Genomic DNA, 19,219 nt, shown 5'->3' with positions numbered 1-19,219 from the left:
TTTCTTTAAAAACATCTGTTCATTAACTATAACGATATAGGAGGCAGTTTGACTAACAGTTAGGAATCATCCAATTAGGTAACAAAGAGTTCAGTCACTTTCTGATTGGCTGCACCAATGACAGATGCGTTGGGTGACCAATGGTGGAAGCTTGGGGGCGGGGCAGCTGGAGGTCACAGGATAAACCTCTTGGGATGTCCAGTTACAGTTGGCAACCCCTACTCTTGACTTAAAATAAAACAAGTAAAAGCAGAATTTTAATGTTAAAACGAAAACACATACAGCAAAACTTGAAAGATAAAATATCTCTGCTCGGATGTCCTTCCTGAGGCGGAGTTCTCCCGAAAGGTTTCAGCCTGTTGTTTCCCTGACACCTCTTCGTGAAGAATTGGTTGAGTGAAAAGGGTTTGATTTGGTGGAAGATTGAGTGAGGGTGAGGGAGAGGGTCGGGGTGGGGGGTGGCGGGGGGGGGGGGAGGACTGGGGTTCAGTGCCCTCGGAGACGGCGTCGTGGACGCCGGTGTTTCCTCGACATCGGGGATCCCTCCCAGGTCGACTGTGGGCCCACTCTGCGAAGGGGAGCTCTGCTGGTGGTGACCGGCGGCAGCGAGATGGTGGGCATACCGGTGCTGGGCGCAACCGCTTTTGGCACCAAATGGAAGTCCACCTGGGAGGAGATCAGATTTTCACAACTCAGGGGGAGGCTCAACGGCCAAGCTGAAGAAGCAGAGTTAATTTTTTTTTCTATCAGAAAGCTAGAAACCAACAACTTGCATTTATATAGCGCCTTTAACGTAGTAAAACACCCCAAGGGTACTTCACATGAGCGCTCGAACAAAGCATGATGCCGAGTCATTCAGATATGACCAAAAACTTGTGTCTTAAGGAGGAAAGTGAGGTAGAAAGTTTGAGAGGTTTAGGGATGGAATTCCAGAGCTTGGGGCCTCAGAAACTGAAGACTCGGCCAATGGCGTCACGGTTTAATATTGGGGGTCGTCGAGAGGCCAGAATTAGGGGAGAGCAGAGATGTCAAAGGGTTTGTGGGTTGGAGGGGGTTACAGAGATAGGGAGGGAGCAGGGCCATGGAGGGACTTTGAAAATAAAGATGAGAATTCTAACACCGAGGCACTGCTGGAACAGGAGAGATAATATAGGTCAGCGAGCCCGAGGGTGAAGGGTGAATGGGACATGGTGTGAGTAAGGACACGGGCAGCAGGGGTTTGGATGACCTAAAGGCAGGGGAATGGCACCAAGTCATTATGTTCATTCGGAGAGCCAGTGCAGACACGATGGGCCAAATGGCCTCCTTCTGCACTGCAACATTCTGTGATTCTGTTTACAGAGAGTAGAATGCGAGAGACCAGCCGGAGTGGGGGGCTGGGGGGAGGTGTTGGAATAACTGGTGGCTCTGTATCAAACTTTGTTTGATTATAATACTGCAAAGTGTTTTGGGACATCATACTGCATTAAAGGTGCTATACAAATGAAAGTTGTAGCTGTGCAGTAGAGAATAATAAATATTGGGAAGAGCGACTCACCCGTGTCGGTTCATCGGCACCAACATCGACAAGAATGGCTTGATTCTGGTAACCGGGCGCCGATGCTGTGACCACGTACTTGCCCGGCAACAATAGACGGAAATAGTCCCCACCAACACCTCAAAACAAAACCAAATAACCTTCACCCAAATATATCCATCTCATTGTTATGTAAGTATAAAAGAAATAGGAGGAGTAGGCCATTCAGCCCCTCAAGCCTGCCCCGCCATTCAATAAGATCATGGCTGATCTGTCCCGGGCCTCAACTCCTCTATCATGCCAGCTCCTCAAAGCCCTCAACTCCCCGATATTTCAAAACTCTATCTACCTCCTCTTTAAATACTTTTAGTGATCTAGCCTCCACAATTCTCTGGAGTAGAGAATTCCTGACATTCATTTCCCTCTGACAGAAGAAATTCCTTCAAATCTCAGTTTTAAATGAGTGTCCCCTTATTCTGTAACTATGTCCCCTAGTTCGAGATTCCCCCACTAGTGGAAACATCTACCCTGTCAAGCCCCCTCAGGATCTTATACGTTTCAATAAGATCACCCCTTACTCTACTAAACTCTAATGAGTAAAGGCCTAACCTGTTTAGCCGTTCATGATAAATCAACCTCCTCATCCCAGGAATCAGCCTAGCGAATTTCTTTTCAACTGCCTCCAATGCCAGTATATCCTTTCTTAAATATGGGGACCAAAACTGTACACAGTACTCCAGGTGCGGCCTCACCAACACCCTGTACAGTTGTAACAGGACTTCCCTATTTTTAAATTCCAACCCCCTAGCAATACAGGCCAAAATTCCATTTGCCATTTTAATTACTTGCTGCACCTGCATGCTAACTTTTTGTGTTTCATGCACAAGAACACCCAGATCCCTCTGTGCTGCACCTTTTTTGGAGTCTCTCCATTTAAATAACAGTTTTCCTTTTGAGTCTTCCTACCAAAGTGCATGACCTTACAATTTCCTACATTAAACTCCATCTGCCAAGTTTTTGCCCAGTCACTCAACCTGTCTATATCCCCTTGCAGATTCCTTATGTTCTCATCACAACATGCCCTCCCACCTATTTTTGTATCATCAGCAAATTTGGATACATTATTCTCTGCCCCCTCCTCCAAATCATTAATATATAGTAAATAATTGAGGACCTCGGACCGATCCTTGTGGCACTCCACTAGTTCTGTCTTTCCAACCTGAAAAAGACCCATTAATCCTGACTCTCTGTCTTCTATGTGTTACCCAATCCTCAATCCATGCTAATATATTACCCCAATACTTTGAGCTCCTATCTTGTGCAATAGCCTTTTATGTGGCACCTTATCGAATGCCTTCTGAAAATCCAAATACATTACATCTACCCATTCCCCTTTATCAACTCTGTTTGTTATATCCTGCAGGAATTCACTAAGGCTCCTTAGACAGCACCTTCCAAACCCACGACCACTACCATATGGAAGGACAAGGGCAGCAGATAAATGGGAACACCACCACCTGGAAGTTCCCCTCCAAGTCACTCACCATCCTGACTTGGAAATATATCGCCGTTCCTTCACTGTCGCTGGGTCAAAACGCTGGAACCCCCTTCCTAACAGCACTGTGGGTGTACCTACACCACATGGACTGCAGCGGTTCAAGAAGGCAGCTCACCACCACCTTCTCAAGGGCAACTAGGGATGGGCAATAAATGCGGGCCCAGCCAGTGACATCCACATCCCGTGAATGAATTAAAAAAGGACTGTAGCAAATTTGTCAAACATGATTTCCCTTTCACAAAACCATGTTGACTCTGTTTGATTCTGTTAAGCTTTTCTCAAATTCCTGCTATTTCCTTAAAAATGGACTGTAGATGCTAGGCTGACTGGCCTATAGTTTCCTGCTTTTTGTCTCCCTCCCTTCTTGATCAGGGGTATCACATTAACAGTTTTCCAATCTGCTGGGACCCTCCTGGAATCCAGTGAGTTCTGGAATATTTCGACCGATGCCTCCACTATCTGCAGCCACTTCCTTTAAAACCCTTGGATGCAGGCCATCAGGTGCTGGCAACTTGTCTGCCTTTAGTTCCATTAGTTTGGCAAATACTTTGTCCCTCATGATAGACACTGTTACAAACTCCTTTCTTATCGGATATCTTTGGGATGTTTATAGTGTCCTCCACAGTGAAGACGGATGCAAAATATTGGTTTAAATTATCTGCCATTTCCCTGCTCCCCATTATCAATTCTCCAGTCACATCTTTTTATATACCTGTAGAAGCTCTTGCTGTTTGCTTTTATATTTCTTGCCAATTTACCTTCATAATTAATTTTCTCCCTCTTTATTAGCTTTTTTAGTCTCCATTGCTGGTTCCTAAAGAATTTCCAATCCTCTGGCCTATCAATAGTTTTTGCTGCTTTATATGCCTTAGTTTTTGATTGGATATTCTCCTTGACCGCCTTTGTCAACCACGGGTGGTTCATCCTTCTCATCGAGTCCTTCTTTTTGACCGAGATAAATTTTTGCTGAACGTTACAAAATATCTGCTTAAATGTCTGCCACTGCTCATCCACTGACCTTCCTCTTAGTCTATTTTCCCTGCCTGATTTAGACAACTCTTTCTTCATACCTCAGTAAATGCCCTTATTTAAGTTGAGGCCACTGGTTTGAGACCCGAGTAGCTCGCCCTCAAACTGAATTTGAAATTCTACCATGTTGTGATCGCTACCCCCTAGAGGATCCTTAACCACAATATCTCTTATTAATCCCAACTCATTACACATTACCAGATCTAAAATAGACTGCTCCTGGGTAGGGTCTGCAATGTGTTGCTCTAAGAAACAATCCCTGATGCACTCTACAAATTCGTCTTCCATGTTACCCTGCCAATCTGATTTCTCCAGTCAATATGCAGATTAAAATTATCCATGACAGTTGTAGCATCCTTCTTACACACCTCCATTATTTCCCGATTTATACTTTATCCTACAGTGAGGCAGCTCTTCAGGGGCCTATAGACGACTCCCACCTATGACTTCTTCCCCTTGCTATTTCTTATTTCCACCCAAACTGATTCTACATCACGATCCATTGCATCTATATCACTACTTAAACCGCACTGATACTTTCCTTTATTAACAAAGCTACCCACCAACTTTTCCGTTTTTCCTATCTTTCTAGAATGTCAAATACTCTTGAATATTGAGTTCCCATTCTTGGTCACCCTGCAACCAAGTCTCTGTATTTCTATTTGTGCCGTCAACTCATCTACCTTGTTACAAATGCTGTGTGCATTCAGATAAAGAGCCTTAAGCTTTGACTTTTCTGGTTCTAATTTCTGCTGCACTATTCTGTTTATATTTTCTGCCCCTTCCTGTCACGCTTTGATTATCGTTCGCCTCTTCACTACCCTGCACCTCTGCTCTCTCATTTCTTTTTGATGTTTTAAACTTCCCCTCAATTAAACCCTCCCCCCACTAATTAGTTTAAAGTCCTATCTACAACCGTAGTTATACAATTTTCCAGGACACTGGTCCCACCATAGTTTAAATGAAGCCCATCCCAACGGAACAGCTCTCTCATTCCCCAGTACCGGTGCCAGTGCCCCATGAATCGGAACCCATTTCTCCCACACCAATCTTTGAGCCATATATTTACCTCTCTAATCTTATCTACCCTATGCCAATTTGCACAGGTAGTAATCTAAAGATTATTAACTTTGTGGTTTTACTTTTTAATTTAGCCCTGAGCTGCTCGTAGACCCTCAGCAGAACCTCTTTCCTAGTCCGACCTGTGTCATCGGTAACAACGTGGACCACGACAACTGGATTCTTCCCCTCCCACTCCAAGTTCCTCCCCAACGCAGAAGAGATGTCCTTAACCTTGGCACCAGGCAGGCAACACAGCCTTCGGGACACTCTGTCTTTGCTGCAGAGAACAGTATCTATTCCCCTAACTATGCTATCCCCTATTACAACTACATTTCTCTTTTCTCCCCTCACTTGAATGGCGCTCTGTATCATGGTGCTGTGCTCAGTTTACTCATTGACCCTGCAGTCTGTGTCCTCGTCCATAATGGGAGCAAGAAGCTTGTACCTATTGGACAAGGGCACTGGCTGAGGCTCCTCCAAAGCTAAATTCTGGATCCCCACACCTGCCTCACTCGCAGTCACACCCTCCTGTCCCTGACCACTGTCCAATTTGATGTAATTAATCTAAGGGGTGTGACTGGCTCCTGAAACATGATGTCCAGGTAACTTGCTCCCTCCCTGATGTGCCACAGTGTCCAAGCTCGGACTCCAGCTCATCAACCCTGAGCTGAAGTTCCTCAAGCAGCCAACACTTACTGCAGATGTGACCACCATGGATTGCACTGGCCTCCACCAGTACCCACGTACTACAACTGCAACACATCACCATCTGTATTATATTTAATTAATTTGGATGTTAAATATTTTAAAAGTGCATTTCTTAACTGTACTCGTCAGCTGTAATAACGTCTCCTGATTTAATCCACTTGGTTAATCAAAGGAGACACGGAAGAGATACCCACCAATCACCTACCTGTTTTCCTTTGGCTTCACACTTTTGGCTCTGACAGGTGGAAACAGATTGAAGGGGCTCCCTGATGCCGGTTTTTATCTCCCATCGCCGCTGCCCTTCTCACACAGGTCCGCTCTCCTCTAGGTGCTGCTGGCTGCCTGTCCCAGAGTCCTCCTCTCGCACTCTCCTCCCAGTAAGGAGGCTCATCACATCACAAAGACCTGAGGGAAAATTCCCAGCTTTGGCCAAACTGCAAGAATAACTACGAACATATATACGAACATACGAATTAGGAACAGGAGTAGGCAATTCAGCCCCTCAACATGCTCCAGCATTTAATAAGATCATGGCTGATCTGATTGTGGCCCCCACTTTCCTGTCTATCCCCCTATACCCTTTTACTCCCTTGTCAATCAAGAATCTATCTAACTCTGCCTTAAAAATATTCATTGACCTTGCCTCTACCGCTCTCTGGGGAAGAGAGTTCCACTGACTAACAACCCTCTCAGAAAAAAATTCTTATCATCTTTGTCTTAAATGGGAGACACTATATTTTTAAACTATGTCCCCTTGTTCTAGTCTACCCCACAAGGGGAAATATCCTTTCAGCATCCATCCTGTCAAGTCCCCTGAGGGTCTTATATGTTTCAATAAGACCACCTCTCATTCTTCGAAACTACAATGGACACAAGCCCAACCTGTTTTCCTCATAGGATAATCCCTTCATCCCAGGAAGTGGTCAAGTGAACTTTCTCTGAGCTCTTCGAATGCAATTATGTCCTATCTCAAGTATGGAGACCAAAACTGTATACAGTTACTCCAGATGTGGTCTCACCAACACCCTGTACAACGAAAGCAAAACTTCCCTACTTTTATATTCATTCCCCTTACAATAACCAACAAGATCCCATTTCCTTCTTAATCACTTGCTGCACCTGCACACTAACTTTTCATGATTCATGTACCAAGACACCCAGATCCCTTTGTACCTCAGAGTTCTGCAATCTCTCTCCATTTAAATAATATGCTGCTTTTATTTTCTTCCTGCCAAAGTGAACAAGTTTACATTTTCCAACATTATACTCCATCTGCTAAATTTTTGCCGACTCAATTAATCTATCTATATCCCTTTGCAGACTCCTTATGTACTCTTCACAACTTAACTTTCCTGCCTATATTGTGTCACCAGCAAATTTAGGAACCATCCCATCCATCCCTTCATCCAAGTCATTGATATAAATTGTAAATAGTTGAGGCCACAGCACTGATCCCTGTGGCACTCTACTGGTTACATCTAGCCATCCCAAAATTGATCCATTTATGCCTACTCTCTGTTTCCTGTTAGCTAACCAATCCTCTATCCATCTAATATGTTGCCCCATACAGCATGAGCTCTTATTTTTTGTGGTAACTTTTGACGTGGCACTTTGTCAAATGCCTTCTGGAAATTTAGTACAGCACATCCACAGGTTCCCTTTTATCCATGTTGTTTGTTACTTCCTCTAAGAACTCCAATAAATTAGCCAAGCATGATATCCCTTTCACAAAACCATGTTGACTCTGCTTAATTGGGCTGAGATTTTCTAAGTGCCCTGCTATAACCTCCTTAATAATAGATTCCTGCAATTTCCCTATGACAGCCGTTGGACCAACTGGCCTGTAGATTCCCGCTTTCTGTCTCCTTTTCTTGAGTAGAGGAGTCACACTCGCCATTTTCCAATCTGACGGGACCTTTCCAAAATTTAGGGAATTATAGAAAATTAAAACCAATACATCTATTATTTCAGCAGCTACTTCTTTCAAGATTATAGGATAAAGACCACCAGGACCTGGGGACTTGTCAGCTTTTAGTCCTAATAATTTTCTCAGTACCGTTTCCCTGGTGATTGTGATTGTTTTAAGTTGCTCCCTGCCTTCCACCTCCTGATTCACAATTATTTCTGGAATGTTATTTGTATCCTCTACATTGAAGACAGACATGAAATATCTGCTCAATTCATCCGCCACTTCCTGATTTTCCATTATTAATTCTGCCATCTCGAACTCTCAGGGACCAATGGTCAATTTACTCTTTAACTTTTTAAATACTAATGGAAACTTTTGCTACCTGTTTTTATATTTCTAAGTAGCTTTCTCTTGTTCACTAAATTTCTCTCTCGTTATTTTATCATTCTTCTCTATTTTTCATATTCCATCCAATTCTCTGACCTGCTGCCCACCATTACAGAATTGTACAGGAATTTCAATCTGATATTATCTTTAACTTGCATAGTTATCCGCAGCTGATGCATCCTCCCCAGGGTCTTTCTTTCTCAATGGGAGTATCATGGCCGAGCGTTATGAACCATCTCTTTAAATATCTGCCATTGCACCCCAACTGACTTACTCCATAAATACCAAGCTCGGAATTTTCCTCTCTGACTCTGTCCCTCAACCTGCAAACTCGTCCTCCTCCTGCCTTTCAACGTGCCAAAGACTAACCACCTTGTTTCCTGCTCGAATTCATTCTTTTGCCAATTAAGAACAGGTTTGAGACCTGCATTCTCTTGTGGTGAGCTGGCTTCTTGAGCCGCTGCAGTCCCTGTGGTGTAGGTACACCCACTGTGCTGTTAGGGAGGGAGATCCAGGATTTTGACCCAGTGACAGTGAAGGAACGGCCGATATATTTCCAAGTCGGGGGGGGGGTGAGTGGCTTGGAGGGGAATTGCAGACGACGGTGTTCCCATGTGTCTGCTGCGCTTGTCCTTCTAGATGGTAAAAGTTGTGGGTTCGGAAGGTGCTGTCGAAGGAGCCTTGGTGAGTTTCTGCAGTGCATCTTGTTGATGGTACACCCTGCTGCTACTGTGCGTTGGTGGTGGAGGGAGTGAATGTTGAAGGTGGTGGATGGGGTGGATGGTGTTGAGCTTCTCTTCTGGTCCAGATCAAATGGTGGCCACACAAACCGGGGGTCAAGCCATCAACCAGAGAGATGGTGAAATGGAGACAAGGGAGGTAATTCTACAGAAGAATGAAGATTGAAGTATTGAAGCAAATGTCATGAATCTGTTGTCATGGCACCCACCTGGGGTAACATCATGGTTGATTCCAAAAACTGAAATGGTAGCCTTGGAAATTCCATTGTTATTTTCATCCAAGACCATCCCCTTAATCCCCTTGTGAACCTGACACAAATCAAAAAAGATACAGATCACAATCGCTTGTTATCGGACAATTGGCAAATCCACACAGGACACAGAGTAAAGCTCCCTCTCCACTATCCCCATCAAACACTCCCAGGACAGGTACAGCACGGGGTTAGATGCAGAGTAAAGCTCCCTCTACACTGTCCCCATCAAACACTCCCAGGACAGGTACCGCAAGGGGTTAGATACAGAGTAATGCTCCCTCTACACTGTCCCCATCAAACACTCCCAGGACAGGTACAGCACAGGGTTAGATACAGAGTAAAGCTCCCTCTACACTGTCCCATCATATACTGGCAGTGAATAGAAAGTGTCAGCTTATCACAGTTTAAGAAGTGTGTTTGCGAGTACTGTACCAAGTTTGGGGCCAACAATCTCAGTTTTAGTTCGTCAAATTTTGATGTTTATAACAGTGGAAAATTGTACCATCGTTCACGATGTCTCCCACATTCCAGTAGGAATGGATGCTGTGCTGCCACCTTATTCACTTTTATTGAAGTAACATATTACACCCAGATTACAGGACAACATTCTCAATTGATCAGCTTATAGCAAATCATCTGACATGATCCCTCCAGGTGGAGAAATAGGATTACTTTGGTCTTTGGCATTCTCGGTTGAGAATTTGCCTAGATTGGTTATACGTCAAAGAGCCTGATAGTTACCCTACTGGTAAGTATATAGATCTATAACATGCTGACAACTTGGTGTTGATAATAAAACTGGTGAGTTGGGTTATCTCTGGTCTCCGAACCGCATAATTTGGAGTAATCAACCTGGTAGGTCTAACAACCCAGAGCCGTGTGAGAGTCTCACCTCCTCGATGAAGGTCAGCAGTGCCTCTCGATTTCCATACCACTCTCTCTGAAGCTCGCTCTCTGGTGGGAATTTCTTGCAGCTCAGTTCCAGTGTGATTTCAAAACAGTTGGTGTGTAGATAGTTGAAGTCCTGCATCCCTGCGCCAACAAGGTCCGAAGGGGGAGAAGAGCTCGATAATCGAGGCACAGCGGAAATGTGAAGATAGAAGATGACAAAACAGACAAGCACACACAATTCAACTCAATGCTTCTGCCACGACGATCACATCAAATCCCGCTCACCGCACGGGTTTGAGCCAGTGGGAAGATGGCATGGCAATGGATCACACGGGTCAGGAACATGAGGTTTGATGTCACGTTGGTGTCAGAGGTACAACTGGCCTGAGGGCCCTGAACTTTGGGGGGGGGGGGGGGGCGGGGGTGGGGGGTGGGGGGTGCGTGTACAGGCTTTTCAAAGTGATCCTCACAATCCCAACAGACACACTCAGAATGGGACAACGCCTGCAAAGGTCTGGGCCTGAATTTTACCCTTTGGCGGGCGGGCGCAATCGGCGGGGCAGAGCGTGAGGGATGGGGTGTCTGCGGGTACGGGCGAGCGCTGAGAGCTCGCTCCCTGAGGGCGGAGAGCTGCTTCAGGGAGCTACAGACACTCAAATGATGAAACAAAGGTTTAGAAAGCTGCAAAAAAAAAAAAAGATCCACGCATCACAATCAAGCCCCTGAAAATATACCTCATAAAAATGCCGTCCGCAGATATTTAATTTAATTTCATTACACGGAGGCAATGGCGTAGCGGGATCGTCACTGGACTGGTAATCCAGAGACCTGGGGTAATGCTCTGGGGACCCGGGTTCGAATCCTGTCACGGCAGATGGTGGAATTTGAATCCAACAAAAAGTCTGGAATTAAGGCCAGGATTTTCCCCTTGGCGATTTGGGGGTGGGGCCTGGTTGCCGAGGGGAAAACGACGTCTGGATGAATCCCCGACGTCATCCTGGACCATTTAAATTTTTAGGAAGGCGGGTGGACAGCGGAGTCAGCTGTCCGCCCACTGACCTGTCGATGGTCAGTTGAGGCCGTGGACACAGGCTAGTTAAGGTACTTAAAGACCCTGCCCGGCCAACCTTAAGGCTGGCGGGCAGGCCAGGAGCTCCAGCGGGACCCTGATTATTCATGAAACTTCATCCACTGGCGGGATGAAGTTTCATGTCCGTTTTGAACAAAAATAATAAAGTTTATGGGTTCTTTATTAACATGTCCCGTCTCGTGTGACATTGTCACACGAGGGGGACAGGTTAATCATTTTTTTAATGATTCCATTTTTAAAGTTTTTAACCACTGTCAGTGATCTCCCCGAGACAGGGCCCTGCCTCGGGGGGCAGTCCGCTCTTTCCCACACATGCGTGAAAGAGCACACTCTGACAGATGGGGGATTCCCTCCCACGCCCCACAGGAAGCGCATAGCTGATTAAGGCCCGCCTACTTAAAATGGCGGCGGGCCCCCTTTCATTGGCGGGGGTCGGCTGCCCACCCACCACCAGGGGGCGAAATTCTGCCCTAAAAGTCTCGCGGTGACCCCGACCACTGCCGATTGTCATTTTTAACGCCCATTAGGGAAGGAAAGCTGCCATCCTTACCTGGTCTGGCCTACATGTGACCCCAGACACTTAAACTGCCCCTCTGAACAAGGGCAGTTGGGGGTGGGCAATAAACGCCGGCCTAGCCGGTGACACCCACATCCTGTGAACGAATAAATAAAAACTTCATCCCATCCTTGGAAAGGGTTTGAGGAAACGCAAAGGCCAATTCACCCGTCCGCCACCCAGGATCGGATACAATTGCGTCGGGAGTGCCTCTTAATCGTCAGACTTGCTTCAGAATTGTGCCCGCCCACTGAGCGAAATATCATGTGGGTGGGCGGTTTTGCGCCCATTGGGTTGGGCATGCGCCCACCTGTGGGGCCGTGAAATTCTGCCCCTGGACTCACTACCCTACCACTGAGCTCAAAACACTCAAAGTTTAAACGCCAGTTGGCAATCCCTCTCAGGGAGGCTTCGCTGCTCTTTGGGCAGAAACGTGCGGCTCCCAATTTTGTTCCGAGTCCTCCATGCTCCTTCCCCGCCCCCACCACACCCCAACTCCACCGCCGCCCCCCCCCCCCCAAAACTCCAACTCTAACCCCCAGGTTCTGTGGCTTAGGTTTCTAAAGGGGGGGGGCAGGGGGTCCCCCTCCCTTCCCATTGTTTACACGACTCTGTCCCACTGTGGTCTGGGCCACAGTCATGGGGGACGGGAGCTCTTCCTCAGCACACTTCCAGAAGGAGCTGTTGTATCGCTGGGATCTCCACGTTGATTATCCATAAGGATGAGTCAGTGCTGACCCGTGGCACAATGGGCTGAATGGCCTCCTTCCATGCAGCAAGCTTTGTGACTTGCTGATGCACTAGGCGTCTGTATGAGGATGTTGGAGAGTGGGTGAGGTGAGGTGAATAGCTCACAGCCGAAGCGGGTAGACAAAGAGATCGACACCTTTCCAGGAACTGAGGAGGGAACCCAATGCACACTGAACACTCGATCCCCCAAACCCTCACTCAGAGAGAGAGAGAGAGAGAGAGAGAGAGAGAGAGAGAGAGAGAGACAAGGGCACAGACACGGGGGCAGGCGTGGGGGCAAACTGGGGGGGGGGGTGGAGAACAGATGATGGTGGACAGACGGGGAGGACAAACAGGGGGGACAAACGGAGGGTTGCAGACGGGTGGTGCACTTGGGGGGGTGCACTTGGGGGTTGGGGCAGATGGTGGGGCAGACGGTGGGGGACAGGTCGGAGGGGGGCGGGGGCGGGGGCGGTGATGTGGGGCAGACAGGGCCTCACCTCTCGAAAGCGAATACCAACTGGCACCATTTGTGATCCCCTCAGGAAAATAGTCTCCGCAGTTGGCCCCGCTATGCATCCACCCATGAGAATAGGAGTAGACTTTAGCAAGCTGGAATGAGAGAGAAATGGAGGGGAGAGAGAGAAGACAGAACTCTAATAATAATAACAGCATTTCTAGATTTCCATCAAACATATTCTGAATTCTTCAAAGTTGAAAATCCTTTCTTTGTATGATTTCCCTTCACTGATAGTCTAGATTATCACAAACTGCCCCACTCAGGTCCTGCAATCAAAACCCATAAACTGCATTACAGCTGCTCCCTCTGGTGGACTGTAGTAATATAACAGGCATTAAAAAAACACTGAAATGTTTGAACTAAATACTCCAACACACACTGTAAACCAAAGTCAAAAAGTGAACAGAAAAGGATCTGTTACTCCAAATATAAACCTCCCAAACCCTTGATTAGATTCCAGTCCGCAAATCACTCCCAGGTATCTGTTATTCCAAATATAAACACTCCGAATCACATGATTAGATTCCAGCCAATAACTCACTCCCGGGTATTTGTTATTCAGTATTTAAACACCTGAACCCTTCAATTAGATTCCAGTCTGTCATTCATTCCTGGGTATCTGTTATTCTGTATATAAACCATCCCAAACCCCTCGATTAGATTCCAGCCTGTAACTCACTCCTGGGTATCTGTTATTCTATATATAAACCGCCTGAACCCTTCAATTAGATTCCAGTCTGTAACTCACTCCTGGGTATCTGCTATTCTATATATAAGCCCCCCAAACCCCTCGATTAGATTTCAGCTTATAACTTGCTCCCAGGTATCTGTTATTCTATATATAAACCACCCCGACCCCCTCAATTAGATTCCAGCCTGCTGTGCACAGTGTTTATGAACCATCCAAGTTCTCCCTTGATATATTGCGTGTAATCCAGGCTGACACTCCTAGTGCAGCACTAAGGGAGTGCTTCACTGTCAGAGGTGCCATTTTTTCAGATGAGATGTAAACCATGGTCCCATCTGTCCTCTCAGGGTGGATGGAAAAGATCCCATGCCACTGTTTTGAAGAAGAACAGGGGAAATCTCCCCGGAGTCCTGGGCCAATATTCATCCTTCAAATCAACATCACTAAAAAAGACTAACTGGTTATTATCACATTGTTATTTGTGGGATCCTGCTGTGTGCAAATTGGCTGCCACATTTCCTACATTACAACAGTGACCACATTTCAAAAGTACTTCATTGGCTGTAAAGCCATTTGGGAAGGCCCGAGGATGTGAAAGGTGCTATAGAAGTGCAAGTCTTTTTTTTTTACCTTCTGAAAGAGTTTGTGGTCAGGTGTGACAGAGATGGCTGTTCTGTGTGGGCCTCGGCCGAAGGGTTGCTGGGCCTTGTCAAACGGGTAATTTGCCACCACAGCTCCTCCATGCATGTTGGCAGACAGGACAAAGTTGTAACTTTGCAGCCAGCGAATGACAGCGTAGGTCTCCTGCTCGGCCTGGGAGAAATGAATCGACTGAAGGCTGGGTGACCAACCCCACCCCTGCCACTCCCCCTCCCCCTCTCCCACCCCCACCCCGATCCCTTCCTCCACTCCACCCCCGCCACTCCCCCTCCCCCATACCGACCCCGCCCCTCCCCCATCCCCACCCTGATCCCCTCCTCCAACCCGTCCCCACCACTCCCCCTTCCCCTCTCCCTCCCCTACCCCCACCCCGATCCCCACCTCCACCCCAACCCCGCCACTCCCCCTCCCCCATACCGACCCCGCCCCTCCTCTACCCCCACCCCGATCCCCACCTCCACCCCACACCACCAGCCCCCCTCCCCCACCCCCACCTCCTCCCCAACCCCGCCACTCCCCCTCCCCCTCCCCCACCCCCCCACCTCCACCCCAACCCCGCCACTCCCCCTCCCCCCACCCCCAACCCCGATCCCCTCCTCCACCCCCACACCACCAGCCCCCCTCCCCTACCCCCACCCCCTCCTCCCACCCCAACCCGCCACTCCCCCTCCCCCTCCCCCCCCACCCTCACCTCCACCCCAACCCCGCCACTCCCCCTCCCCCACACCCCACCCCGATCCCCTCCCTCCACCCCACACCACCAGCCCCCCCTCCCCTACCCCCACCCCCTCCTCCACTCCACCCCCGGCCACTCCCCCTCCCCATACCGACCCCCCCCTCCCCGACCCCCCCCGCCGAGCCCCTCCTCCTACCCCCACCCCGATCCCCTCCTCCACCCCCACCCCCCCAGCCCCCCTCCCCAACCCCCACCCCCTCCTCCACCCAACCCCGCCACTCCCCCTCCCCCACCACCCCCACCCCCTCCTCCACCCCAACCCCGCCACTCCCCCTCCCCCAGCCCGATCCCCTCCTCCACCCCAACCCCGCCACTCCCCCTCCCCCAGCCCCACCCCCTCCTCCACCCCAACCCCGCCACTCCCCCTCCCCCAGCCCGATCCCCTCCCCCATCCCCATCCCCACCCCGATCCCCTCCCCCACCCCCACCCCCTCCTCCACCCCAACCCCGCCACTCCCCCTCCCCCAGCCCGATCCCCTCCCCCATCCCCATCCCCACCCCAATCCCCTCCCCCTCCCCCGCCATGGATCTGGGCCAAACATTCAACCAAATATTCTCTATTCACAGAGGAGTCGCCTCTCACACACCCCCAGTATTAATCTCTCCACCACTAGTGGCCGTGTCTCCAACTGCCTGGACCCTAAGCTCTGGAATTCCCTCTCTGAACCTCTCCTCAAATGGCTCCTCAAAACCTAGCTCTTGGTCCTAGCTTTTTGTCACCTTCCTGGTCTCTGCTTAGTTGCTCGGTGTCAAATTCTGTCTGATAAATGCTCCTCTGAAGGACTTTGGGATGCTTCACTCTGTTAAGTGCGCTAAATAAATGCAAGATGTTGTTGTTGAATAGTCCTTGAACACAAGAAATGGGAGCAGGAGTAGACCACACAGCCAATCGAGCTGCACCACCATTCAATGCGATCATGACCGACCATGGGCTTTAAGACCACCTTCCCACCTCCCCATATTCTCTTAATTCCCTGAGAGACCAAAAATCTGTTAATCTTAGCCTTAAATGTATTCAATGATGGAGTATCTACAACCCTCCTGTGTAGAGAATTCCAAAGATGCAGCACAGAGTTAGATACAGAGTAAAGCTCCCTCTACACTGTCCCCATCAAACACTCCCTGGACAGGTACAGCATGGGGTTAGATACAGAGTAAAGCTCCCTCTACACTGTCCCCATCAAACACTCCCAGGACAGGTACAGCACGGGGTTAGATACAGAGTAAATCTCCCTCTACACTGTCCCCATCAAACACTCCCAGGACAGGCACAGCACAGGGTTAGATACAGAGTAAAGCTCCCTCTACACTGTCCCCATCAAACACTCCCAGGACAGGTACAGCACAGGGTTAGATACAGAGTAAAGCTCCCTCTACACTGTCTCCATCAAACACTCCCAGGACAGGTACAGCATGGGGTTAGATACAGAGTAAAGCTCCCTCTACACTGTCCCCATCAAACACCCCCAGGACAGGTACAGCAAGGGGTTAGATACAGAGTAAAGCTCCCTCTACACTTCCCCATCAAACACTACCAGGACAGGTACAGCACGGGGTTAGATACAGAGTAAAGATTCCTATACATCGTCCCCATCAAACACTCCCAGGGCAGGTACAGCACGGGATTAGATACACAGTAAAGCTCCCTCTACAGCACCTTCATCAAACACTCCCAGGACAGGTACAGCACGGGGTTAGATACAGAGTAAATCTCCCTCTACACTCTCCCCATCAAACACTCCCAGGACAGGTACAGCACGGGGTTAGATACAGAGTAAAGATCCCTCTACACTGTCCCCTTCAAACACTCCCAGGACAGGTACAGCACGGGGTTAGATACAGAGTAAATCTCCATCTACACCCTCCCCATCAAACACTCCCAGGACAGGTACAGCACGGGGTTAGAAACTGAGTAAAACTCCCTCTACACTGTCCCCATCAAACACTCCCAGGACAGGGTTAGAACTTAGTGTCTGCTCCCACCTCACATTTCCATTGGTCAAACAGAGCTGCGACCTTGTGGTCTGTGGGACTGACCTGTTCCTGCCAGTTGGGGGCGAGTGACATGTGATGGTTTCTGCTCTTCTGCTTCTGGAGGGCCACATGAAGATCGGGAAAGTTTCGGTTCAGGTCCACTCCACGTGCGTTCGCACGGCCTGTCAGGTAGATGTTTGCCTCTGTGACCTGGGGAGTGAAACATAGAAAGACCAGCCAGAAAGAGAAAGGGATGTGGGGCAGAAGGCAATGTTGAAATACACCAAGCTAAACTACACATAGCTCCTAGCACCTCCCCACCCTGCTCACCGATGTACACTGGCTCCAGCTTCTGCAGCAAATCAATTTTAAGATTTGCCATACAGCAGAGAGGGTTAAGGGAAGGTTTGCTAGAATAGTACCAGGGACAGGGACTTCAGATACGAGAGACACTAATTTCTATAGCACATTGCATAAGCTGAGGATGCAGCACAACTCTTTGGAGCCAATGAAGCACTTTTTAAAGGGTAATCATTGCGAAATGTAGGGAATGTGGGAGCCAATTTGTACACTGCAGGCTCCCGCAAACAGCAAGTTAAAACATCTAATTTTGAGCTGTTGATCGAGGAATAAATAGTGGATCAGGACACTGGGGAGAACTCCCCTGTTCCTCTTTGAAATAGTGCCATGGGACCTGTTCCGCCCGTCTGAAAGAGCAGAGGGGGACCTCAGTGGAATGTCACATGAAAGATGTAGGAAGATTGGAGGAACCAGGACTTGTTGCTCCAGGGTAGCAAGGAAAGGGCAATTTAATGGGTATTCAAAATTACGAAGAGTTTTGATCAAATAGAGGTGGAGAAATTGTCTCCTGTGCAGGAGGGCTGGTGTCAGGGGACTTAAAAATAATTGGCAAAAAAATCTTAGTTGGGGGCAGAGTGGGGGGAATGAAGATAATTGTTTCTTTAAAAAAAAAGAGTCGTGATCTGGAATGCGCTGCTTGAAAGGGCAGTAGAAGCAGATTCAATAGTAACTTTCAAAAGGGAACTGGATAAACACTTGAAAAGGAAAAATTTGCAGGGCTACAGGGGAAGAGTGGGACGAATTGGATGGCTCTTACAAAGAGCCGGCACAGGCACAAATGGTCTCCTTCTGCTTTTCGATGGTAATCCCCTTCACAAAAAATCCTTGCATTCATACAGCACTTTATCCCAGCTCTTGGAAACACTGCATAATGCAGGTCTAAAAACTCATTCTCAGGATGTGGACATCGCTGGCTAGGCCAGCATTTATTGCCCATCCCTAATTTGTCCTCGAGCAGGTGGTGGTGAAAGGGAAAGGTAGGGCAAACAAATCCAGAGCTCCCTGGGTGACAGAAGAGGTAGAAATTCAGATTAGGAGGAAAAAGTGTGCTTATAACAGATGTCAAGTAGAAAATAGATTTGAGAACCAGGCTGAAGGTCAAAGGTTCAGAGGGGAGGTGAGAAAGCAAATAAAAGAAGCAAAGAGGATGCATGAAAAGAGACTGGCAGCAAACATAAAAGTGAATTCCAAAGTCTTCTTTAGACAGATAAATATCAAAGGGTAGTAAAGGAGGAGTAGGGCTGATTAGGGACCATAACGTGGATTTACACATTGAGGCAGAGGATGTAGCTGAGGTATTAACTGAGCTGAGCTAGTGTATTACTCTTTACCAAGGAAGACCCACGAAGAAAGGGGAAGTAATTCAGATACTAGATGGGTTTAACATTGATAAGGAGGAGATATTGGATAGGCTATTTGTACTTAAAGTTGATAAGGCACCAGGACTAGATGAGATGAGCCAAGCATACTGAGGGAAGTGAGAGTGAAAATTGTGGAGGCACTGGCCAGAATTTTCCAGTCTTTCTTAGGCTCAGGGATGATGCCAGAGGACTGGAGAATTGCAAATTTTGTTCAAAAAGGGTGTAAGGATAAGCCCAGCAATTACGGGCCAGTTAGTTTAACTTTAGTGGTGGGGAAACTTATAGAAACAATAATTAAGGACAAAATTAATAGTCCCATAGATAAATGCGGGTTCATTCAGGAAAGGGTTGATGAGGGCAATGCTGTTGATGTGCTGTGCATGGACTTCCAAAAGGCATTTGATACAGTGTCACGCAATAGACTTGTGAGCAAAGTTATGGCTCATGGAATAAAAGGGACAATAGCAACATGGATACGGAATTGGAGAGTA

General features: G+C 48.0%; 1 protein-coding gene across 1 annotated transcript in view; it reads right to left on the bottom strand.

The window, feature by feature from the left end:
* Positions 1 to 470: 470 nt before the first annotated feature.
* cpn1 (carboxypeptidase N, polypeptide 1) overlaps positions 471 to 19,219 on the bottom strand; it is a 28,723-nt gene continuing 9,974 nt past the window's right edge. The window contains exons 3-9 of the mRNA XM_041209172.1: positions 17,071 to 17,217; positions 14,268 to 14,450; positions 12,930 to 13,041; positions 10,056 to 10,195; positions 9,119 to 9,218; positions 1,538 to 1,656; positions 471 to 666 (exon numbers count right to left, since the gene is read on the bottom strand). Coding sequence (XP_041065106.1) covers positions 487 to 666; positions 1,538 to 1,656; positions 9,119 to 9,218; positions 10,056 to 10,195; positions 12,930 to 13,041; positions 14,268 to 14,450; positions 17,071 to 17,217 — 981 coding nt within the window. The 3' untranslated portion in view covers positions 471 to 486. The remainder of the gene's footprint in view (positions 667 to 1,537; positions 1,657 to 9,118; positions 9,219 to 10,055; positions 10,196 to 12,929; positions 13,042 to 14,267; positions 14,451 to 17,070; positions 17,218 to 19,219) is intronic.

The sequence above is a fragment of the Carcharodon carcharias genome, chromosome 17 (assembly GCF_017639515.1).
Source record: "Carcharodon carcharias isolate sCarCar2 chromosome 17, sCarCar2.pri, whole genome shotgun sequence".
NCBI lineage: Eukaryota > Metazoa > Chordata > Chondrichthyes > Lamniformes > Lamnidae > Carcharodon > Carcharodon carcharias.
The sequence above is the reverse complement of the archived record's forward strand: the minus strand, read 5'-3'. Positions and strand labels throughout refer to the sequence as shown.